Source organism: Symphalangus syndactylus, chromosome 6 (genome assembly GCF_028878055.3).
Source record: "Symphalangus syndactylus isolate Jambi chromosome 6, NHGRI_mSymSyn1-v2.1_pri, whole genome shotgun sequence".
NCBI lineage: Eukaryota > Metazoa > Chordata > Mammalia > Primates > Hylobatidae > Symphalangus > Symphalangus syndactylus.
In genome coordinates this window covers 44,321,215-44,347,065 of record NC_072428.2, presented here as the reverse complement: position 1 = coordinate 44,347,065, position 25,851 = coordinate 44,321,215, and the positions used below count along the sequence as shown (strand labels likewise).

At 35.7% G+C, this 25,851-nt stretch overlaps 1 protein-coding gene across 8 annotated transcripts in view; it reads left to right on the top strand.

The window, feature by feature from the left end:
* Positions 1 to 25,851, top strand: part of USP47 (ubiquitin specific peptidase 47) — a 123,322-nt gene that overhangs the window by 45,276 nt on the left and 52,195 nt on the right. For all 8 annotated transcript variants that reach the window (XM_055282411.2, XM_055282406.2, XM_063641987.1 and 5 more), the window contains 5 exons: positions 5,559 to 5,697; positions 11,140 to 11,236; positions 16,081 to 16,226; positions 16,636 to 16,715; positions 19,083 to 19,232. In XM_055282411.2, coding sequence (XP_055138386.1) covers positions 5,559 to 5,697; positions 11,140 to 11,236; positions 16,081 to 16,226; positions 16,636 to 16,715; positions 19,083 to 19,232 — 612 coding nt within the window. The remainder of the gene's footprint in view (positions 1 to 5,558; positions 5,698 to 11,139; positions 11,237 to 16,080; positions 16,227 to 16,635; positions 16,716 to 19,082; positions 19,233 to 25,851) is intronic.

Below are 25,851 nucleotides of genomic sequence, written 5' to 3'. Positions count from 1 at the left end.
CACTACAAGAACTTCACAGTGCAATGACAGGTATCAATAGCAGAATAGACCAAGTAGAGAAAAGAATCTCAGAGCTTGAAGACTGTCTTGCTGAAATAAGACAGGCAGACAAGAATAGAGAAAAAAGATTGAAAAGGAATGAACAAAACCTCCAAGAAATACGGGATTATGTAAAGAGACCAAACGTACAACTGATTGGGGTACCTGAAGGAGATAGGAAGAATGGAACCAAGTTGGAAAATATACTTAAGGATGTCATCCAGGAGAACTTTCCCAATCTAGCAAGACAGTCCAACATTCAAATTCAGGAAATGCAGAGAACCCCAGTGAGATACACCATGAGAAGATTAACCCCAAGACAATAATCATCAGACTCTCCAAGGTCAAAATGAAATAAAAAATGTTAAGGGTAACCAGAGAGAAAGGCCAGGTCACCTACAAACAGACAAACAGTAGACCTCTCAGTGGAAACCCTACAAGTCAGAAGAGATTAGGGACCAATATTCAACATTCTTAAAGAAAGGAATTTCCAACCCAGAATTTCGTATCTGGCCAAACTAAGCTTCATGAGCAAAGGAAAAATAAGATCCTTTTCAGACAAGCAAATGCTGAGAGAATTCATCACCATTAGGCCTGCCTTGCAAGAGCTCCTGAAGAAAGCACTAAATATGGGAAGGAAAAACTGTTACCAGCCACTACAAAAATACACTGAAGTACACAGACCAGTGACACTATCAAGCAATCACATAAGCCAGGAAAAATAACCAGCTAGCATCATGATGACAGGATCGAATTTGCACATAAGATTACTAACCTTAAATGTAAATGGGCTAAATGCCTTAATTAAAAGGCACAGAATGGCAAGCTGAATAAAGAGTCAAGACTCATCGGTATGCTGTCTTCAAGAGACCCATCTCATGTGCAAAGACACACATAGGCTCAAAATAAAGGGATGGAGGAAAATTCACCAAGTGAATGGAAAACAGAAAAAAGCAGGAGTTGCAATCCTAGTTTCTGACAAAACAGAGTTTACACCAACAAAAATAAAAAAAGACAAGGGCATTACATAATAGTAAAGGGTCCAATCCAACAAGAAGAGCTAACTATGCTAAATATATATGCACCCAATACAGGAGCACCCAGATTCATAAAGCAACTTCTTAGAGACCAACAAAAGAGACTTACACTCCCACACAATAACAATGGGAGACTTTAACACCCCACTAACAGTATTAGATAGATCATCGAAACAGAAAATTAACAAAGATATTCAGTACCTGAACTCAGCTCTGGATCAAGTGGACCTGATAGATATCTACAGAACTCTCCACCCCAAAACAACAGAATATACATTCTTCTCATCACCACATGGCACTTACTCTAAAACTGATCACATAATCAGAAGTAAAACACTCCTCAGCAAATGCAGAAGAACTGAAATTACAACAGACTGTCTCTCAGACCACAGCACAATCAAACTAGAACTCAAGAAATTCACTCAAAACCACATGACTACAAAACTGAACAACCTGCTCCCGAATGACTCTTGAGTAAATAATGACATTAAGGCAGAAATCAAGAAGTTCTTTGAAACTAATAAGAACAAAGAGATAACATACCAGAATTTCTGGGATGCAGCTAAAGCAGGATTAAGAAAGAAATTTATAGCACCAAATGGCCATATCAAAAAGCTAGGAAGATGTCAAGCTAACAACCTAACCTTACAACTAAAAGAACTAGAGAACCAAGAGCAAACAAAGCCCAAAGCTAGCAGAAGCAAGGAATAACCAAAATCAGCGCAGAAATGAAGGAGATAGATAGAGGCACGAAAATCCTTTAAAAAATCAACAAATCCAGGAGTTGATTTTTTGAAAAAATTAATAAAATAGATAAACTGCTAGCTAGACTAATAAGAAAAGAGAGAAGAATCAAATAAACACAATCAGAAATGATAAGGGGGATATCACCACTGACCCCAGAGAAATACGAAAAACTGTCAGAGAATACTGTAAACATCTCTATGCACATACAATAGAAAATATGGATAAATTCCTGGACACATACACCATGCCAAGACTGAACTAGGAAGAAATTGAGTCTCTAAATAGACCAATTACAAATTCTGAAATTGAGGCAGTAATAAATAGCCTACCAATAAAAAAAAGCCCAGGACCAAACAGATTTACAGCTGAATTCTACCAGAGGTACAAAGAATAGCTGGTACCATTTCTACTGAAACTATTCCAAAAAATTGAAAAGGAAGAACTCCTCCCTAACTCTTTGTATGAGGCCAGCCTCATCCTGATACCCAAACCTGGCAGAGATACAACAAGAAAAGAAAACTTAAGGCCAGTATCCCTGATGAACATTGATGCAAAAATGCTTAATAAAATACTGGCAAACTGAATTCAGCAGCACATCAAAAAGCTTATCCACGTGATCAAGTTGGCTTCATTCCCAGGATGCAAGGTTTGTTCAACATATGCAAATCAATAAATGCGATTCATCCCATAAACAGAGCTAAAGACAAAAAACACATGAGCAGAAAAGGCCTTCAGTAAAATTCATTATCCCTTCATGTTAAAAACTCTCAATAAAGTAGGAATTGAAGGAACATACTCAAAATAACAAGAATCATATATGACAGGCCCACAGCCAATACCATCCTGAATGGGCAAAAGCTGGAAGCATTTCCCTTGAAAACTGGCACAAAACAAGGATGCCCTCTTTTACTACTCCTATTTAACATAGTATTGGAAGTTCTGACCTGGGCAATCAGGCAAGAAAAAGAAATAAAAGGTATTCACATAGGAAGAGAAGAAGTCAGATTATCTTTGTTTGCAGATGACATGATCCTGTATCTAGAAAACCGCATCGTCTTATGATGTATTTTCATAAAATCAGCTTAAGCTGATAAGCAACTTCAGCAAAGTCTCAGGATACAAATTCAGTGTGCAGAAATTGCTAGCATTCCTGTATACCAACAACAGGCAAGCAGAGAGCCAAATCACGAATGAACTCCCATTCACAATTGCTACAGAAAGAAAATACCCGGGAATACAGCTAACAAGGAAAGTGAAGGACACCTTCAAGGAGAACTATAAACTGCTGAAATAAATCAGAGAAGATACAAACAAATGGAAAAACATTCCATGCTTATGGATAGGAAGAATCAATATCTTGTTAACGGCCATACTGCCCAAAGTAATTTATAGATTCAATGCTATTCCCATTAAACTACCGTTGACATTCTTCACATAATTAGAAAAATCTATTTTAAAATTCATATGGAACCAAAAAAGAGCCTGAATAGCCAAGACAATCCTAAACAAAAAGAACAAAGCTGAAGGCATCATGCTACCCAACTTCAAACCATACTGCAAGGCTACAGTAACCAAAACATCATACTGCTGGTAAAAGAACAGACACATAGACCAATGGAACAGAATAGAGAACTCAGAAATAAGACCACACATCTACAACTGTCTGATCTTCAACAAACCAGACAAAAGCAACGAGGAAAGGATTCTCTATTTAATAAATGGTGCTGGGAGAACTGGTTAGCCATAGGCAGAAAATTGAAACTGGACCCCTTCCTTAACACCATAAACAAAAATTAACTTAAGACAGATTAAAGACTTCAATGTAAAACCTGAAACTATACAAAACCTTAGAAAAAAATCTAGGCAATATTATTTAGGACATAGGTACAGGCACAGATTTCATGATGAAAATGCCAAAAGCAATTGCAACAAAAGCAAAAATTGACAAATGGATCTAATTAAACTAAAGGGCTTCCACAGAGCAAAAGAAACTATCATCAGAATGACCAGACAGCCTACAGAATGAGAAAATATTTACAATCTATCCATCTGACAAAGGTCTAATATCCAGAATCTACAAGGAACTTAAATAAATTTACAAGAAAAAGAACAGACCCATTAAAAAGTAGGCAAAGGGCATGAACAGACATTGCTCAAAAGAAGGTATACATGCGGCCAACAAACATGAAAAAAAGCTTAACATTACTGATTAGAGAAATGCAAATCAAAACCACAATGAGATACCATCCCACACCTGTCAGAATGGCAGTTATTAAAAAGTCAAAAAACAAAAGATGCTGGCAAGGTTATGGAGAGTAAATTAGTTCAATCATTGTGGAAAATAATGTGGTCATTCCTCAAAGACCTAGAGGCAGAAATACCATTTGACCCAGCAATCCCATTACTGGGTATATAGGCAAAGGAGTAGAAATCATTCTGTTATAAAGATACATGCACACATATGTTCACTGCAGCACTATTAACAATAATAAAGACATGAAATCAACCTAAATGCCCATCAATGATAGACTGGATAAAGAAAATATGGTTCATATACACCACGGAATACTATGCAGCCATAACAACTAACGAGATCATGTCCTTTGCAGGGAGATGGATGGAGCTGGAAGTCATTATTCTCAGGAAACTAACACAGGAACAGAAAACCAAACATTACATGTTCTCACTTATAAGTGGGAGCTGAATGATGAGAACACATGGACACAGGGAGGGAACAACACACACTGGGGCATGTTGTGAGGGAGAGCATCAGGAAGAATAGCTAAGGGATACTGGAGTTAATACCTAGGTGATGGGATGATCTGTGCAGCAAACCACCATGGCACACATTACCTGTGTAACAAACCTGCACATCCTGCACAGGTACACCTGAACTTAAAAGTTGAAAAAATAATAATTTAAAAAATTAAAATGCCAAAAAAAGATTAAAACCTGGTCTGATTTACCTCACTCTTTTACAGGCTGAGAAATCTGAGGCTTTATGGACTTTTTCAGAATCCTTCTGTTTAATGATACTTTTGCTTAGGAAAGGTTGTTCTATTTGAAGCTTTTCATTCAGAAGTTTATTGTGAATAACAATGCCTGTCTGGATACTAGACAGTAATTAAACACAGTCCATCTGTACTGAAGCAGTAACAGAATATGCTCTCTGATCTTCATTAATTGCATCATTTATTTTTATGACATCATGAGAAGATTTTGATTAGTCTGAGTGACATTGAAATCTAAAATAGCTATTAATTTAGGGAACTCTGGATTCACAATTCAGGGATTCATGTTTTTAAATGCAGAAGAATTCTTCAGTTCTGTTCTAATTGCTTGTGCTGTTTTTATGTCCCTTAATCCTTTTCAGCATCTTCCTTATTAAAATGAAGTTTCTTGTCAGAGACAGTAGGAAACTATCCATCTCACCAACAATAATTGTGTGTCCCCTATATGCTAGGCCTACGTGGCAAGGATGATATAAAAATGAATGATAGACTGTCATCACGGAGTACAATGGTACTCTTGATTTATTAGTACCAAAAATCTTCTCTCATGTAAACAGAAAATTTGAAAGAAAATTTAGAAAGTAACACTTTGGAAGGGGACATGAACACCTTTCCAAAGTATTTTGTATCAGGCATCATTCAAACCTTCCTACAGGAAATGGTGAATGCTGTTGTTTCAGCAACATTTGCTATTTACTAACTATTTGAATATGTTGCATTTTAGGAGGATTCCAGTGCTGGGGAAGACAGTGTTCATGACAGGTTTATAGGTCCGCTTCCAAGAGAAGGTTCTGTGGGTTCTACCAGTGATTATGTCAGCCAAAGCTACTCCTACTCATCTATTTTGAATAAATCAGAAACTGGTAAGATTTGTTGTATTTTCATAAAATCATAGGGCATTAGAGCCAAAGTAATCTTAGCGATTTCAAGCCTAATCCTCTTATTTTATGGATAAGAAAACTGAGACCTAGAGCAGGAGTACTAGCTAGCAGCTGCAAAGTTAGAAAAAGTATGTGGTTTACTTTTCCTTCAACCCACTGTTGTTTCTACTATGTTGCTGCTGCCACTATTTAATAATAATGTAAACATTATTGAATATTATGTTTTTAAGGAAGACTTTTCGTTTCTTTTTTCTTTTTTTTTGAGACAGAGTCTTGCTCTATTGCCCAGGCTGGAGCACAGAAGCATGATAATGGCTCACTGCAGTCTTGAACTCCTGGACTCAATCAATCCTCCCACCTCAGTCCCCTAAGTAGCTGGGATTATAGGTGTACTGGGCACAGTGGTTAACACCTACAATCCCAGCACTTTGGGGAGGCCAAGGCAGGAGGATTGCTTGAGCCCGGGAGTTGGAGACCAGCCTGGGCAACCTAGCCAGACACCATCTCTACAAAAATCAAAATAAAAAAATTAGCTGGGCGTGGTCACTGTTGCTTGTAGTCCCAGCTCCTCAGGAGGCTTAGGTGGGAGGATTGCTTGAGCCCAGGAGGTCTAGGTTGCAGTGAGCCATGATGGCGCCACGGTACTCAGCTTGGGTGACTGATTGAGACCCTGTCTCAAATAAAAAAAAAAAAAAAAAAAGAAAAGAAAAAAATTCAAGACTTCTTTTTAATAATTTTCTATTTTGACTATACTCTGAAATTTTTAAAGTGGACTTCCTCCAGAAAGGAAAATCTGTGTTGTCTACTTTTACAGTACTTCCATTTTGAAGCACATGGGCCGTGCTTATTTTATGGGTCTGTTGTGTTATCTTTTAGTTTAATCATGTGCTTGAAATGAATCATGTGATTTTGAAATTTCTGTTTTTTTCTCAATACGATTAAGCCTACGTTTTTTAATTTTTTCACTTTATTGAGCAAGTAAAATGGCTTTTTTATGCAAAGGTTTATTTACATATAAGATTGTTTAACCGCCTAATGAATAAATCTTGATAAATTTACACATTATTTCATCTTAAAACAAATCTTTGCAATAGATAGTATGTTTTATGTTGAAGGAAATGGCAACTGGGGTTCAGAGAAGCCTTTGATTGCGTATCTCATTAATGGTGTTTCATGCTAAGTATGGCTTCAGAAACTTTACTCTTAGAACTTCAAAACAGGTGATTTTAAATATTACATTACAAATATCAGTGTAAAAAGAACACTATAGTTTTACATTGCAGATTTCTTATTTTTAATTTTATTATTATGTTATAGAGTCTTGCTTTGTCACCCAGGCTGGAGTGCAGTGGTAAGATCATAGCTCACTGCAGCTTCGAACTCCTAAGCTCAAGCGATCCTCCCACCCCAGCCTCCCAAGTAGCTAGGACTACAGGTGTGCACCACAATGCCTGTCTTTTTAATTTTTGTAGAGATGAGGTCTCACTGTGTTGCCCAGGCTAGTCTCGAAGTAATCTTTCTGCCTCGGCCTCCCAAGTAGCGGGGAATACAGGTGTGCATCACAATGCCTGGCTTTTAAATTTTTGTAGAGATGAGGTCTCACTATGTTGCCCAGGCTAGTCTCGAAGTGATCTTCCTGCCTCAGCCTCCCAAGTAGCTGGGATTACAGGTAGAAGCCATGGTGCCCAACTCCAGATTTTGTTTTAATGTCATCTGTAATCTTTCATTTACTATATTTTGTAATTAGAATTTAGAATAATTTCCTCATAGCTAGTTATTGTGCAGCTTTAATGGTTTATTTGTTCTGGAAATAATAGTAAAACCTGATTAAGTTTGGTATTTAGGGTTCATTTCTATCAGTAGAACTTTTTGTAGCAAACAACCACAATAAAAAAAATACAAAATTATCTTTGATTTCAGATAATAGGAAGTAATAAAACTGTTTCCCATTACACTATCTAGAGTAGTGATTCTCAGATTTTAATTTCTTTAAAATTAATTTTGGGGGTACTTGTTAAAAATGCAGGTTCCAGCCGGGCACAGTGGCTCACGGTTATAATCCCTTCACTTTGGGAGGCCGAGGCGGGCAGACAACTGAGGTCAGGGTTTGAGACCAGCCTGGCTAACATGGGGAAACCCCATCTCTACTAAAAATACAAAAATTAGCTGACTGTGGTAGCAGGTGCCTGTAATCGCAGCTACTCGGGAGGCTGAGGCAGGAGAATCGCTTGAACCCAGGAGGTGGTTGCAGTGAGCCAAAATTGTGCCACTGCACTCCAGCCTGGGCAACAGAACGAGACTCCGTCTCAAAAAAATAAAAAAGAAAAATGTAGGTTCCAAGGCATTACTTCCCAAAATGCTGTTAGGTGCTCTGTAGTAGGCTGGAAGAAATTGCATTTTGTTTTAAATAAGCACCCTACATTATTCTGAGATAGCTGAAACACTGTGAGAGAGTTCCAGATTTAACAAATCAAGATTCTTGAGATATTTGCTTTGTCTTCTGACAATTGATGCAGTCATTTTTGCACTAAGTATTTACAGAACTCCTACTTTGATGTGTACTAACTTCAACTTCCTGTGGCTCTCTGAGGCCTGTGAATTCCTTGAGACTAAGACATGCTTTTTAAAAACGCTCTTTCTTTGATTATACAAATATATTAAAATACATGTCACTGTCTTACTATAAAATAAAAAAGTGAAAATAATTTACAGTACTACTAGCACCACTTCTAGCAATTTTGCATATTTTTATCTTATCTTTCCTCTATATGTGTACTTTTCAGAAAATGGGGAATCATGAGTAGATTTTCAATTAATGTTTTTCACTTAATACTATATGAGGAGTATTTTTTAATGTTATTAAATTGTATTTTAATATGGGGCTTTAAATGGCTGAAAAATAGTTTCATTGTATAGGTTTAGATATTTAAACTGTCTGTAATTATTAATATTGCTGATATTATTATGAAAATTCTTATACATACATTTTTGTTTTCATCTCTGATTATTTCCTAAAGATAAAAATTCCCAGAAATTATATTAGTAAGTTGAAGTTTACTTTAAAAAATATTTTTAGAAGTCTTTGCTATGCATTGCCATGTAATCATAGTCTTTGTTCGCATTTACTGTTCCTCACACACCTCTACTTCACTCCCTTTCCCTACCTGTACATTTTCTTCCAGTGTTCTAGGGGTCCTGCCTTTCTGAGTTACTCTGTAAGCATCCAAGGTGGTTGTGTTCAGAAATTATTTTATCAGATAAAATTATTTTATCAAACTATTGAGTTTGCATTTCCTTAAGAAATTATTATAAATTTTGGCACCATGTGTAAAATGTTCTTATTAGAAAATGCTTTCATGATTTTAACTTAGGGCTCTAGAAACACATTTCTCAGTAAAGCAATGGGTTTGGGTACTCAACATACTCTTTCCTGTCTCTTTCCTACCACTTCCCACTGGTAGCCAGCCACTGTTGATAGGAGATGGTGGGTTGGGGAGAAGTAAGGAGTAGATTGAAGGCTAATGTGAACTTACAGGTGATTAGAAACTAAATCTATGATACCTGTCTTTGGCCAGTTTCTTTAACAACCTTTTTATCTACTTCAGGAGCTGGCCTATTTGATTCCACTTCACTGGGCCTGTTTGATTTCTCCTTCCTTAGCGGTTGGTTCTGTTTAGGATTTCTTTTTGCATGTGCCCTCTACTGGATGGTATATGTTCTCATATTCTTCTTGCTTACTGACTTATACTAAAAATATTGATTCATAACTATTTCAGATGTAGAATCCACTTGATAATAGCTGCCATTTGAAGTTTGTTGATTTAGACAATGCATAATGAGAAAGGTTTCTGTTAATTCATTAGCACTTTTAACAGTGTCATCAAAATCGTCATACTTTTGGAAAATAGTACATTCATGTGACACAGTGTTCATGCTGTTTAAATATGGTGCCAAATCAAGTACAAAAGATTATAGAGTTATATGTGATTTTTATACCTAATGGTAAAATAAAGAGCTATGGCAAAAATTAATTGCCATTACTCTCTTCTTCTCTTCTCAAGCCTACCCCGAAAACATTTTTTTAAGCCCAGTAAAGGGAAACAAGGTCACAAACAAGTGATACATGATTGATGTATATGTACACAAAGGATGATAGTAGTATTCATTTACCTTGTAAGGCTCCGAGTAGATTGGTTCTCCCCTAGACTGTTGAGGAACTGGGAGAAGGAGGACGGAGAAGAAAGGAAATCCCAGGGCAGCCTCAGCTCAGAAGAAGATACAGAACAACCTGGTCTCCTGGCCAAAGTGCTGTTGTTTGTGGGAAAGGGTGTGTTTGTATGAACTAATGAAATAATGTTTTTTATTATTAATAATCAGGTTAGATACCATACAAACTTGTGTTACTTGTAAGTCATACACATTGCCCTCTCATGTGCATCTGCTGCTGTGCTAAGTAATAGGAGAGACAGAAATCAGATTCAACCCCTGCTTTCACAGTCTTGATGGAGAAGACATATAAGCAAATGGGTCATTACAAAACAGTGAGATAAAGGCTCTAATACGGATTAAATATAGGATCCTATGAAAACAGCTCAAGTGGGGAATAGTCTGGAATAGAAGCAGTTTAAAATAATGCAATGATGTAGATTAAGATATAAACCACCCATGCATACACGGTTCTTAAAATAAAGGTGAAAAAAATAAAAGCTTGAACCCTAGTACAAAAGTGAAAAGCAGATAGCTACCATACTTGGTCTTTTCTTGGAATCATACAAGTACAGATGGTGTGGATCCATATCACCCTTTGCACAGCATGCTGATATATAGAATTTCATTGACAGGCTTGTTGAAACAGATGAAGTCACTCTGCCTTACTTAGAGTCTCAGCTTTTGTGAGTTTGCATGTAGTGAATTTATCTCATATGTTATTCATTCTTACAGCAATTGGTTTATAGGGCTTGATGACAGGGATAACTAGTTGTGTATAGTCTGTCTACATTGGATGTGTGTGATGCTATTTAAAGTGAATATGTTTATACTTTTCCATTATAATCTAGTTTAATATGTTTAAAAGTTTAATATGTTTAAACTTTTAGATTTGGGGGAAAAAGATTATGTCTATGCCAGTAACACGTACTTTACTGAACATATTACTCTTAAAATGTTAATGTCATATAATTTTCATGTGTATCTCTGGACATATCTATAACAAGGTATCCTAACATTTTCTGCAAAACAAAGCTTACTTAGAGCACATATTAGAAAAGGGATCTTTTCTTAGGTGCTATTGAACAAATTGAAATAATTTCCAAATGAGTAGTAACTTTAACCTCTGAATCTTTACTATGAATTAAATTCTTATTATGTTTTTGTTATTTTTAATGTAAATGCTGATTAATGTATATTTGTATTTTCTCTTTAAAGGATATGTGGGACTAGTAAACCAAGCAATGACTTGCTATTTGAATAGCCTTTTGCAAACACTTTTTATGACTCCTGAATTTAGGAATGCATTATATAAGTGAGTATTCAAAAAAATTGTATAAATAAAATTGATTTAAGAATGAAAATATTGCTTTTAACAAAATTTATCTTCTTGCAGTTATTTTAAAGTTTGGGGCATTTCTCACACCATAAGATATAACTTCTTTCCTTACGTAATAACAAAGATCTTGTGAAAAACAGGTATATGAAAAATGTGTGCGGAGAGAGAATCAGAAGTATATAGAGAGCAAAAGGATAAAATTGATAAGATTTACATGTAGGGTATAAAGCTTCCCTCTCTTGTAGCCTTAACACCCTTTATGAAGAAATAAATAACTGCTTTTGAGAGAATTCGAATATATAAATCCATACTCTCCTTCCACCTCTCAATTTAAGTATCCGAAGTTTTTTTTTTTTTAACTTGCAAGTTTTGTTTCTAATTAAAATATAATACTTACAGCTTGTTTCATGTGCATGTGCGTGTGTGTGTGTGTGTGTGTGTTTCTAAAAGACTCCATATACTTCAGATAGTTTAAAATGCTCTATGGAGGAAGTCTGTATTTAAGTAAACCCTGAAGTCAGACATGTATTTTTATGAATATCCTATTATGACACATTTAACACACCTTTGCTTTGTGTATTTTCTTTAAGATAAACACATAATTTTTTAGTTTTTAAGGATACTTTTAAGTATGAGTAAACTGATTTTTTTTCCTTTTTTTGTGTTACTTTCCAGTAACATGTTTAAATTACTGTAAATATGTATTTAGGTTATTTTTGGAACTTTTAACATTGCCGATTGTATTACTCAAACAACGTTGTATCACCATTAGATTAATCTGTCAGCTTGTTATCTGAACTTACTTGTGGAAGTTGATGTATTTGTCATTCTGTATGCATGTATTGCCCTGTAGTGTTTAAATGCTAGGCACTTGGTGGATAGAGAGGGAATTAGAAATAAGATCTTTGTTCTTGAGTAATTTATAAGTCTTTCTACAATAGCAATATGTATATGTTTGAAATAGTTTAAATAACATTTAAAGACAGCCAAATACCATTAGAGTTTAAAGAGAAGAAAGGTTGGTGAAACTTGGAGAAGAAAGTAAGCTTCAGGTAGGTCATGAAGCTAGGTATGGTTGGAGGCCTGTCAAAAGTGAAAGTGAATAATAGGAAGAGCTACCTGAGTGTTAGTTATTGTTTGTATCAGGTAGTGTTCCGAGCACTTTCTATATAGACTCACTTAATTCTCATAGTAACTGTATGAATTTTATGCTATTATTGTCCGCATTTTACAAAGAAGGTACCTGAAGGCACAGAGAAATAGTTCTGCCTGGAAGCACACGGCTAGAAGTTGCACCCAGTAGATACCAGGATTCACTACCCTATTCTGCCTGTACACTAGCGGATGCCAATAAGCGCAGTGTGTTGCAGGGGGCTCCAGGAGATCAGCATACCAGAGTTTTGTCAGAGTACTGGAAGATGAGGTTAATAGAGTTCAGAGCCTGCTCTCAAAACTAGCACAGACCAGATAGCTGGATGACGTGCCTGTTTTAGGGAGTATGCATAGGAACGGGGATCCTGGGCACTTGTTTAATCATCTCTTTTAATACTCTGAAAGTGGACTGTAAATTTACAGCACTGTAGAGGAAATTAAGAGCATAGCCAGGGCTATTCATCAGCAAACATGTATTGGACACTTACTGTGTGCTAGGCATTCTTTTAGGTATAAGGATTAGAGTGATGAGTAAGACAAAGTACTTCATTTAGAGCTTCCTTAGGTAAAACTATATATCAGCTCATTTCACAGAATCATGTATGCCAGGTAGAAAATAAAGCTGAGTAATGTGGAGGGAGTAATTGTCAGGAGAAGAGGAGGGGAGGTCACAGCTTCAGGTGGTAGACAGTAAGGGCCTCCCTGAGGACATTCCAGGAACTTCACAGGAACAAGCCCTCTAAAGATTTACAGTAAGAGCATACAAGGCATAAGAAGCCAGAAGTGTAAATGTCTTCAAAAAAGAAAAGAAATTAGAAATCCGTTGTGACAATCCTGGTGAGTAAGGAAGTAGGAGACAGACATGAGGTCAAACAGAAAGGAAGGCCTTGAGATTGTGAGAATAGAGTGAAGTTTATAGCAGGTGGGGAAACAAAGCCTGAGAGCACTCATGATGTTTCTTAATGTAGAACTAAGAACCTCATTGAACTATCCACAGAGTAGTGCTAGTGGAAGAGGATAAACTATCCACAGAGTAGAGCTACCATAAAAGGATAGACTAGCCACAGAGTAGCACTAGTGTAAAAGGATAGACTAGAGAGTAGCGTTAGCGTAAAAGGATTGACTATCCAGAGAGTAGCGCTAGCATAAAAGGATAAACTATCCAGAGAATAGTGCTAGCATAAAAGGATAGGGTTTTGTTTATTTTCTTCACTTTTTTTTTTTTTTTTTGAGACGGAGTCTTGCTGTCGCCCAGGCTGGAGTGCAGTGGCACCATCTCGGCTCACTGCAGGCTCCGCCCCTCGGGGTTCACGCCATTCTCCTGCCTCAGCCTACCGAGTAGCTGGGACTACAGGCACCCACCACCTCGCCCGGCTAATTTTTTGTATTTTTAGTGGAGACGGGGTTTCACCGTGTTAGCCAGGATGGTCTCGATCTCCTGACCTCGTGATCCGCCCTCCTAGCCTCCCAAAGTGCTGGGATTACAGGCGTGAGCCACCACGCCAGCCTATTTTCTTCACTTTTTGTGTAGTAGCCAACAGAGAACCTGCCACTTGATTTGGAGTAATGTATGTGATGGGTTAAATACATTGTTTTAGGAAAGTTTATATAGTGCAGTGTACAGGATTGATTTGAAAGATAGAGAACCCTGGAGGAATCTGTTATTAAACCAGGCGTGGACCGTATATTAGAGTCAGAATGATGATGGTGGCAGTGGTTACATTTCAGACTAACATGGCTTAGTAATAAATTTTACTTAGGAGTAAAGGAAAGGAAAGACTCACATATGCACCAAAGTTTCTAACTTAGGTAACGGCAAGTACCAGCAAGATTTGGTATTTGTACCAGGACTAAAGGACAGGTGAGAATTCAGTCTTATTTTACAGTAATTCCTCCCTGTTAGTGAATTTCCCACACTAGAAATTTGAGCATTTTCTGTCTTAACCAATATTTTGTCACAGTTACCAAGAGAATTTTTGATCTCATAATGTCAGTTATAAGTACCTGCTATTGAAGATAACTAGAAAAAAGGGAGCTGGGGATTGAGAATAGAAGAGGGGAGGATTAAAGCAGAAGTCAGGTATTGAATAGAGGTGTTTGCAGGGAAGCCTTGAGAAGAAAAAGGTGAAATGTACTTCATTGACTTCTGTGAGGCGGAAGGGAGTGCCAGTGTGTAACAAAAGGAAGATGAGACACAGAGCTGTGACTTCTCAGTCCTAAAGTAAGAAAAATATTGAACACTCTAATAGAAAGCCATTCCCAAAAGAAAAAAAAAAAGTCTTTTAGTATATCTGTAAAGTGCATCAGAGAAAAATTAAAGCTCAAACCTCCTTTTGAAACTAAAAAGTGGGGAAATAGTAATCTTACTCCTAAATTAAAATGTAAAATAACATTAATATTGTTGTTACTTAATATTTTGTCTTAGGTGTATATTATGAATATAGAATTATTTTAAAGACTTTGGTGGGTACATTACCAACTTTAGTACCTCAATGTTATTTCTTTCCATGAGATCTTAAGTTCTTCAGTTGGGAATTCACTTGTTATTGAGACAGTAGCTGTAGCTAGGGCTAGACTGCTGTTTATCATAAGTTTGTGAGGGTGAAAATCTTACCTGGATTATTATTTTGTTTACTTTCTTATATTCCCTTTTAAAAGCTTTTTATTATGGAAAATTTTAAACATTCAAAAATTGAGAGAGGTGGGTGGATCACTTGAGGTCAGGAGTTTGAGACCAGCCTGGCCAACATGGTGAAACCCAGTCTCTACTAAAAATAGAAAAATTAGCCAGGCATCATGGTGCATGTGTATAATCCCAGCTACTCGGGAGGCTGAGACAGGAGAATCGCTTAAACCCAGGAGGCAGAGATAGCAGTGAGCCAAGATCGTCCCACTGCACTCCAGCCTGGGCAACAGAACAAGACTCCGTCTCAAAAAAAAAAAAAAGAGGGAAATAGTGTAATGAATCCCTCTTCACCAGTCATTCAGCTTTGAATATTATTAATGTCAACTCATAATCAATCTTTTTTGTCTATACCCTCCAACTTGATTGTTTGGAAGCATACCTCCATCATATCCATCTGTAAATTATATCTCAGGTCAGGGCTATGATTTTCCTGATTGCGACATTTAACAATTTGTTTAAATCAGGATCCATATGAGCTGTATATTGCAATTGATTAATAAAATTCTTAATCTATTTAATTTGTTTATAATCCTCTTTCATCTTTTTTCATCCTTGCAATTTATTCCCTGCAAAAAATAGGAAGCTGATGTCATCTATCCTGTAGTTTTCCGCAGTTTGGGTTTTGATGATTGTATGCCATAGTATCTCATGTGATAGTATTCTTCTGTTTCCTGTATTTTTGTGAATTAATAATTAGGACAGAGGTTATGGTCAGATTCAGGTTCCACAGTTAAATGAGCTTTGCCTTCTTTTCTTGAGAACTTTTGCCTTGTTTTGCCTTTTCTTGTTAAAGTCTGAAGTTCTTCTGAATTTATGAATTAGGGAAACACTAATGTTTCATTAGATATTATTAGTTTCAATTAGCATTCAAACTCTGTATAGCTTCCAGGATTAAAATCTTACATTATGATTTTGATATTAATTATGCTTTTAAATAATAAAATCATTTTATAAATAATTTATTAACATTTTATTTTAATAGGTGGGAATTTGAAGAATCTGAAGAAGATCCAGTGACAAGTATTCCATACCAACTTCAAAGGCTTTTTGTTTTGTTACAAACCAGCAAAAAGAGAGCAATTGAAACCACAGATGTTACAAGGAGCTTTGGATGGGATAGTAGTGAGGGTACTAATTCTCTTGTAATGATAAGTGTTCTAATATTCAAACAAATTCTAGGAGACAATAATATTACAAACACATTACACATAACTTAATTACCTTTATCTTAAACCTTTCATTGCAAGTTTGTTGTCATATATTTTCTAACACATTTCATAACTCTACAATCAAAAATAACAAACATGACAAATATTGTAGCACCATAAAGCATATGTTATTTATAGAATGCTGCAATCTATTTTCTGGTGTGTGATTGCCTTTTCATGACTGTCATATATATTCTTGTGTTCTTTTTTAAATTTGGCATTATTTAAGGTAGACTTTTCAATATTTCTTCCTATTTGCTTTTAAACAACAGATTGTTTCATTACATTAAGTTTATAGCTATTTCTAATTGAATTTTATCTTAAAATAGCTTGGCAGCAGCATGATGTACAAGAACTATGCAGAGTCATGTTTGATGCTTTGGAACAGAAATGGAAGCAAACAGAACAGGTAATTTATATCTCTCAAATCAAGGGGACTGTTTCCTAATAAATCATTCATTACCTTAAATGGCTTTTATTCTGTTGGAATGTTTTAAAACTTGGGGATTAGTCTCATGGTTAAAGTACCCAATGGGAAATTGAAAGTACTGAGTTCTCATTTAGCCATTGACTGAGTTATAAATACCGTCATTAAACCACCCTAGACCTCAGTTTTCTTATCTTTGAGGAAATTGGGCTGTATAACCTGGAAGTTCTCTTTTAGCTCTGAAAATTATACATTTAAAAACTGTATATATGTGTTTTGGGGATGATGTTTGAACAGCATTTTCAGATAATTAGGTAAACTATATGTCTTGTAATCTGTAACACAAGTATAGTCATGAAGCATTACCTTTATTTTGACCAATGAAGTATAGTCATATGTATTTGACATTTAGGATCCTCATTAATCTAACCCGAGTCTTATGTAATGGAAAGAGGAGCAGGTTAGAAGTGGAAAGAACATTAGACGTTGGGATGAGGAGTAAGGCTGAATGGGGATGGGGCTCAATACATGGGAGGTTTTATACTGGGTATAGTAAATGAAGGTCACAGGGATAAAAGGGGAAGAGTATATAAGGTAGCTAGAAGGGTCTGATATCTGATTGGAACTACTGTGATGGCTTGGACCAGAGTTTTTCAAAATCTAGATTACAATCTATTCATGGGTTATAAAATCAGTTTATTGGGCCTACAACAGCATTTTCAAAAAATGGAATAGAATAGAGCATAAGAGAATATCACATAAGAGTAAGTATTATTTTATGAAGCTCTTGTTACAGTTACATGCACTGGGTTGCAGTGTAAATTATTTTCTTTTTTTTTTTTTTTTTCTTTTTTTTTTTGAGACGGAGTCTCGCTCTGTCGCCCAAGCTGGAGTGCAGTGGCGCGATCTCGGCTCACTGCAAGCTCCGCCTCCTGGGTTCACGCCATTCTCCTGCCTCAGCCTCTCCGAGTAGCTGGGACTACAGACGCCCGCCACCACGCCCGGCTAATTTTTTGTATTTTTTTTTTTTTAGTAGAGACGGGGTTTCACCGTGGTCTCGATCTCCTGACCTCGTGATCCGCCCGCCTCGGCCTCCCAAAGTGCTGGGATTACAAGCGTGAGCCACCGCGCCCGGCCGTAAATTATTTTCTTGTGGTGATTTGCTCTTCAGTATTTGGAAAACACTGGTTTGAACCACTTCAAAAGGCCGTCCTAGGTGAAGAAGACAATCACATATGACTGACGCTGATGAATGAAGAAGGCTTCATTAAATAAGTGGTATTAGTGTAGACGGCGATGGTCAATCCAGTTTGAAGCCTTATAAATCCTATTTGTTTGAAGAAATGTAAATTTATGAAAGAGGCAAAATGTAGTACACTTATCCTCATGCCTATTCTTACTTAGATTATGAAAAAATTTTTAAGTTCATTTAGTGATCTAGTTTCCATAGTCTTATGGGGCTGTGTTTTAGTAACTATGTAGATGGTATTGGGGGCTGTTTCTTCTTCATAGGTCTGAAGTTACCCTTTTTCCTTGTTACATCCCTTTCTGTGGGTCAACACTACCATTAAGATCAGCTGGGGCATTCCTACTGAGTTCCCACGTTTTGGTACAAAACTCTTTGGCCCTTACTTAGGGAGTTACCTGCCGTGTTTGAGTCAGAAAAGCTCTAGTTAACTAAGTTTGGGGACTAGGTGAGAGATTCATTCTTTTAGGTGAGGATATTTTGAGAGAGGTGCATTTTAAGATTTTTTTGAATTTCCATACATTTTTAAAAGATTGTGGTGTAATATTTCTCCATAAAATTGTTTTATGTGTATTACTGAAAGCTAAAAAGTTTGATTTGCATCTTTAGCTAGAGGATATGATTTATACATCAGAATATATTATTGTGTGAAGTGATATACATATGTAAGTTATAAAAACTCAACCAATTGTTTAGCTGTATAATTATTAACATGCTTAAAGTGATAGGTTAGGATTTACTCTCAATGTAAAGATAATTTGAGGCTTACTTGGTAACTGATTTCATCAAAACATTAATCGTTGGGTTTTCTCATGATAAGTATTGAAATCGTTAATTTTTGCACACTGACTCAAATTAGTGTTAATCTAATTTTATTGATTTTAGGTGATTTGTGTTGTTTTGATTTTTTCTATAAAATTTTAGATAAATCTTAAATAAATATTAATATATAATAATAAATATAGATAAATATTAATGTTTTCAAAGATTTTAGCTGTAAATATCAATATCCTTTTGTAAACCATTCTAAAAAGTGTAGAATGTTACATGTTTTAAAGGTTATTTTTAAGGAACACTTAAAAATGTAAATATTTTATTTTTAGGCTGATCTTATAAATGAGCTTTATCAAGGCAAGCTGAAGGACTACGTGAGATGTCTGGAATGTGGTTATGAGGGTTGGCGAATCGACACATATCTTGATATTCCGTTGGTCATCCGACCTTATGGGTCCAGCCAAGCATTTGCTAGTGTGGTGTGTACCTTTCACCTGACTGCTTGTGTATCCTTACACAGAATACATAATAGCACAGTGGTATAATCTCTTGTAAGGTAAGTATCATCCTAGATACACCTTCTTGGGTTGTTAGTCATTCCTGCATTTAAATTAGCAAGATCTAGAAGATTTTTGATCCTTCAGTGAGTCCTAATAGTGCATGTATTATAAGAGAGAAAGTTAATGCAAATGTACTGCCTCATGGTTCAGTGTTTTATTCTTTTTGATAGGTGATTAGATGATTTCACTTTTATCTTTTTTTCACCTCTAAACAGTCTATTTTATAAATGCTGTTATTGTGACCACTTTTTGCACTGGAAAGTACTTTGTTTTGGGGGAATTGTTTTGATCCATACACTTTTAAAATTGGAAAAAGCACCTCTGGTTTTTATGACAAACAGTCCATATTTTTAAAAGAAGCATCCCTACTCTAAATACTTAGTTTAAAAAACATACATTGTAGTAGCACAGATAATTCAAAGAATCAAAACTGTAATCACCTTAATTATTCATATACTGAGTATCTAATTGGAGGATTAGCTGAGATTTTCTCATTCCATTTGTCATCCATTTCTTAATTGCTTTTTTATAATTTTTTAATTGTATTTTATCTGTACGTATGTGTATTTACTTATACAACAGGAAAATAATGGAAAGACTTAAGTTGATATTTAAAATTAAAGTGCTCAAAAACATTTATTTGAACCTACCATGTGCCAGGGGAAGCTTTCAAAGCTAAATAAGATAGCTTTAAACAGTAGAATTTCATTATGTTTTATGTTTTGGTCTTATTTATGTTGTTATTAAACTGATGGTGGCTTGTAGCTAAAAATCAGTTTTTTAAAAGCTTTTCTATACTTCTAAGATAGTGCTGCAAGTATGGTTTATTCCTCTGGCCTCTAGGATGATTGATTCCTTTTGATTTTTTCTCCTACCTTTATATGGCTATTAGGAAATAACCAGCAATAAATTATGGAATCAGTCAATGGGGATCCAAGGCAAGCATCTAAGTAAAAGACCTTTTCTGGGTAGCGTAAGATCAAGTCTCCTTTCCGCTACTGTTTTTCATAGTCGGCTTCCTGAGTATATTTGAAAAGTTTTTTAGATGTTTAATACTACCTTTTTAAATGGCCATCTAGGTGTATTAAATGAGCTTTGGTTTGGGTGGCTAGTTTTGGTTTTTATCTTTTAAACCTTATTTTTGCTTTAATTGGCAGTTCAAAGTAGAAATGACATACTGAAAAAATCATTGAAAAATTAACATTTGTCTTTCAATGACTGATTTCCTAACTAATTTTTCAATACTCTCATTTCTCTGACAAAATATACTAGGGAAATATTTGGTAGTCCCAAGGGATAATGGACTATTTTTTCTACCTTATTTATTAAAGTATTTTTATGAAAATTTTTCCATATATACATTTAGTTTAGTTTTTAACATATTAATTGAATATTGAGGAAGCTAATTTTTGCTATATTAAATCTTATATTTGAGTATTCAGCAAATATAATTGCTCAGCTAAATCTTTATGTCATTATTTATTCACCTGCTGATTTGCCACCACTCTCTTAAGTACATTAATAGACAAAGTAATGGAGTGATTTGGAGGATACTTCTGGGGATGTGAACAATATCACATTTCTAAATGGAATTCTCCAAAGGTAGTATCCTCCACTGATGATACATGGGTGGTAGTAGTGGTGGTGGTTCAGTGGGAATTGGAAGTTGCAGCTATGAAGCAGTATGTGAGCAGGTTTATAATACACATGCGCTAATAGGGCTTGCAGAAGAGAACTTAAAACTTTCTAGACTTTGCTGGAATCTCTTGAGGGAAATTACAGCAGGTGAAACTACCCAAGATAGGGGTTCTAAGGAGGATACTACCTTCGGAGAACTTTAGTTAGAGGTAAGTGATTTCTCATTATTTTCTGAATTTAAATCTATAACCTAACTCCTCTTAGTCCACAAATATCATCATACAGCATCTAAAATTGGTTATATGTCACTGCTTGCCATTTTGTATTTTGTTAACTGTGTATGTTAAAAAGAATTTGACGTTTTAAAAAGAATTGGAATTATGGATTGCAAAAATCTAGTTAAAAGAGGTATCGTAAAATCACTCATTCAGATTATATAAAATTGGCCTAAATTTTAACTGGACTCTCTTAAAATTATTATTCCACCTTTTTTAGTGGACTGGTATTTTTGTCTTATTTAATATATTAGATATAGACATAGGCTAGGCACAGTGGCTCACACCTGTAATCCCAGCACTTTAGATAGCCGAGGCGGGCAGATCACTTGAGGATAGGAGTTTGAGACCAGTCTGACAAACATGGTGAAACCTCATCTCTACTAAAAATTAGCTGGGCATTGTGGTGCATGCCTGTATTCCCAGCTACTCAGGAGGCAGAGGCAGGAGAATTGCTTGAACCCGGGAGGCGGAGCTTGCAGTGAGCCGAGATCACGCCACTGCACTCCAGCCTGGGTGACAGAGCAAGACTCCGTCTCAAAAAAAAAAAAAAAAAGATATAGATGTAGACATATACACTAGCATGTGCATGTGCACACACACGTACACACTGATGGTTATATATTCTGTTTATTGTATGTTTTGTTTAGTGTGCCACAATATTATGGGTTTAATTTCAGATAATTAAGAGTGAGGTCTTTTAAAAATTGAAGAGTTTTTCTTTTTTCTCTCTCTCTTTTAAAAAATTTATTAAATATTTGTTTCTTATTTTAGAGATAGGGTCTTACTGTGTTGACCAGGCTGGTCTCAAACTCCTGGCCTCTAGCAATCCTCCCGTCTCAGCCTCAAAGTGCTGGGATTTCAGGCATGAGCTACATGCCCAGCCAGGGTTTTTCTTTTTTAAACCTTCATCTAAAATGTCCAATTTCTGGAGTTGTTTTATCTTTACGGTCAAATAAATTAACTTGCAAATAATAGGTAGGATTAAAATAGGACTGAAAGTAGCACTCATCTAACTTATTATAATATCCACAATCAATTTTTATGTTTTTTTTTTTAGTATGATAACAGATTATTTTTATAATGAGTGCTGGGAGACTTCTGCAGTTTAAAAAATAAGCTCCCCTAAAGTAGGGAGGCCAAAAAAAGCCTTTTATTATAATATTTTCTTTTTTCAATAGATTTTTAGTTATTGTAACTGATATTTGTTAGATTTCTGATCTTCATTTTACTCATCCAAGTAGGGAATCAATACTGAAAGGCTCTTCTGCCATTCTGGGAAGCTCTACATTAGATTAAGGTGATTTAAGAATGTCACTACTTTGTTTATATTTGTGTCCTTGGGATGTTGAGAGGGAGTGAGAATACTAAAATATGTGTTATAATTTCCTGTTGTTTTACATATTTTTTATTAATCCTGAAAAATTAATATCAGCTGAAGAATTACTTGTAGTAATCTTTAAATAATTTTGCTCTTAATGACTTATTAGATAGTTAGAACCTTCTATGTTCACTGACTAGATCAAAGTAACTTTGACTATGCTTATTGCCAACCACATGTGAGAATGTATTAAATAAGGAGATAGTTCTAAGTATATTCTAGTAATACATAGAAATTAGAAATATTAACTTTTTGTTTGTTAATTATGAAAGCATAATTTGTGAATTAAAGAAAAACGATGTAGCCTCATGTTTGACATTATCTAAGGAAGTGTTTTTTTATTTAACAGTAAAATTTTAGACACTATCTTTTTATTGGTATATTTTGTCATACAACATTTATTTAGTGCCTACTCTATGGCAGACACTGTTCTAGGCCATTTTCTTTTAGGATACTTTTATTCTGTTATTCATTACGTACATTTAAATACCTGTTTATTATGACAAAAACGTGTTCAAAAGTTTGATCAGGGTTTAGCTGCGTAATTTCATATAGTGCCTTTGGAGAAATAAGATTATATAAAAGATTTGTTTCCTAAGTAAACATAGTTTAATGATTGTTTTAAAGTTTTGAATGGAAAATTGTGAAATTAGTAAGTATTTATGAAGTCAAAAGCATTTCAACTATTTATACAAGTGTATATGATAAGTCCTACCCTGATATAACAGGTGGTTTGGACATTCTTACATGGGTGACTCAGCCACAGAACTCATTTGGGTGAAGCAGTGGTCCACATTTGTCCAAATATGTAAGCATCAGATAAAGAAAAATCTCTTCCACAGACTCTACCCTCATTTTTCCAGGAATGTGTATGGTTGGACATAGTGGGAACAAGTTTAAAAAGTGGGGACTTCTGCTTTCAGGAAGATGGAGTAGATGTACATTGCCCTATTCCTCCCACTAAAACAACTGAGCATTATATATAAAATAAACATAAGAAGACTGAAAGGTGGAGAGAAGGCATATACACTAGGGACCTCAGCACCCAAGGAATAACACGGTGGTGAGTTCCATGGGTTTTCTTTTTGCCTAATATATCCCAGACTTGGAACTGAAGAAGCTGGCAGCCTGGAAACAGCAATGGGTACAGACTGAAAAACCCTGTTCTCTTTAACTGAAGGACCAGGAAAAAGACAGCCTAGCAAGCCAGAAAACTTTTAGACCTTAACTGCTGTGCTCTAACCAAACACCACAGAAAAAAAAGGCCTTGCATCAACTTGTGCCTGCCAGTGCTGAGTGGGGAAGCCTAGATTATCTGTTCCTTCACCAGCTCCCAGGGGTAAGGAGGCGAGCCCCTCCTGCTTGTGTCAGTGTTGGGGTGTAGTACTGAGATACTCCTGCCCCTTACAGCCAAGGTTATGTCAGCAGAGGCCTACTGAATACCCAGAATTCCTTCCGCTGCCCAGCACTAACAAGGAGCTTCCTCCATTCAGATGTCCACATAGGCCAAGTGGGAAACTTGGACTTCTAATGCCATCTGGCACTAATATGGCAGAGCCCTTTCCCCAGATGGTACAGTGTCAAAGGAGGCATTTAAACTAGAAGGTTTAAATATGGTCCAGAATCTCATAACACCCCAAGTGCCCAGGTTTCAATTAAAAAATCACAAATCTCAGTTTGAGTTAAAAAAGAAAACCAGTAGACATAAACACTGAAATGACAAACATGTTAGGATTATTTGATAAATATTTTAAAGCAGCCATCATAGAAACATTCAGTGAGCAATCCTAAGCACACTGAAAACAACGAATATTTTAGGGAATCAGAGATATAAAGAAATGAAAATTTGGAACTGAAAACTGCAATAAGCAAAATTAAAAACCCAGTGGATAGGCTGAACAGCTGAATGAAAGAGACAGTAGATCGAATCTGTGAACTTGAAGATAGAATAATACATATTACCCAGTCTAAACAGCAGAGAGTAGATAGACTGAAAAAAATATATACCCTCAAGGACTTATGGGACTATAACAAAAGGTTTAATACTGTGTCATTGGAATACTGGAAGGAGAGCAAAAGGTATAACACTTGTGTCATTAAAGTCCTGGAAGGAGATTAATAAAGAAAAAGAAGGCAGGTGCAAAGAAATAATGGATGAAAATGTTCCAAATTTAGCAAAAGGCATAAACCTACAGATCTGAGTAGCTGAGCAAACCCTAAACACAATAAGCCAAAAGAAATCAGAAATGGCCATATTAGTGTCGGATAAAGAAGACTTTAGAGCAAAGAAAATTATCAGAGACAGAGAGGGGTGTTATATTGTAATAAAAGTGTCAAACAACCAAGAAGACAACAATCCTAAATGTGTATGCAGAAAATAACACAGCTGCCAAAATACGTGAAGGAAAAACTGTCAGAACTAAAAGGAAAAAGACAAATCTACAATTACAGTTGCAGACTTCAGCACGCCTCCCTCTCTTACTGATAGGTAGAACAACTAGACAAATAGCAAAGATGTAGAACTCAGCAGCACCATCAACCAACAGATCTAATGAACATTGCTAAAGTGCTTCACCCAACAGCAGCAGAATACACATCCTTTTCAAGTGTCCATTAAATATATACGAGAGTAGACCACATACTCTGGACCATAAGACCTCAAAAAGTTAAAAATCATGGAATGTGTGATTTTTTTCAACAACAGTGGAATCAGATTAGCAGACAGGAATATCACGAAACACTTGGGAAATAACGCTTCTAAATGATCCATGGGTCAAAGAGGAAGTCTCAAGGGAAATTTTAAAAATATTTTGAACTTAATGAAAAGTAAAACAACCAGTTTTTTTGAGGCACAACTAAAGCAATACCGAGAGGGAAGCTTACAGTATTAAATGCATATACTAAAAGACAGGAAAAGGACCAAATTAGTAATCTAAGCTTCCACCTAATCTGAAAAAAGAAGAGCAGAAGAAACCCAAAGCAAGCAGAAGGAAGGACATAATAAAGAAAAGCAGAGAAATCGGTAACATTGAACATGAGAAAACAGAGGAAGTCAGCAAAACAAAGGGCTGCCTCTTTGAAAAGACAATAAAATTGACAAACAGCAAGACTGACAGAGAAAAAGGGAAGACAAAAATTTCCAGTATCAGGAATGAAAAGGATATAACTATAGATCTTGCAGATATCAAAGGGATCACAACAAACAACTCTGCACACATAAATTTGATAACTTAGATAAAACAAA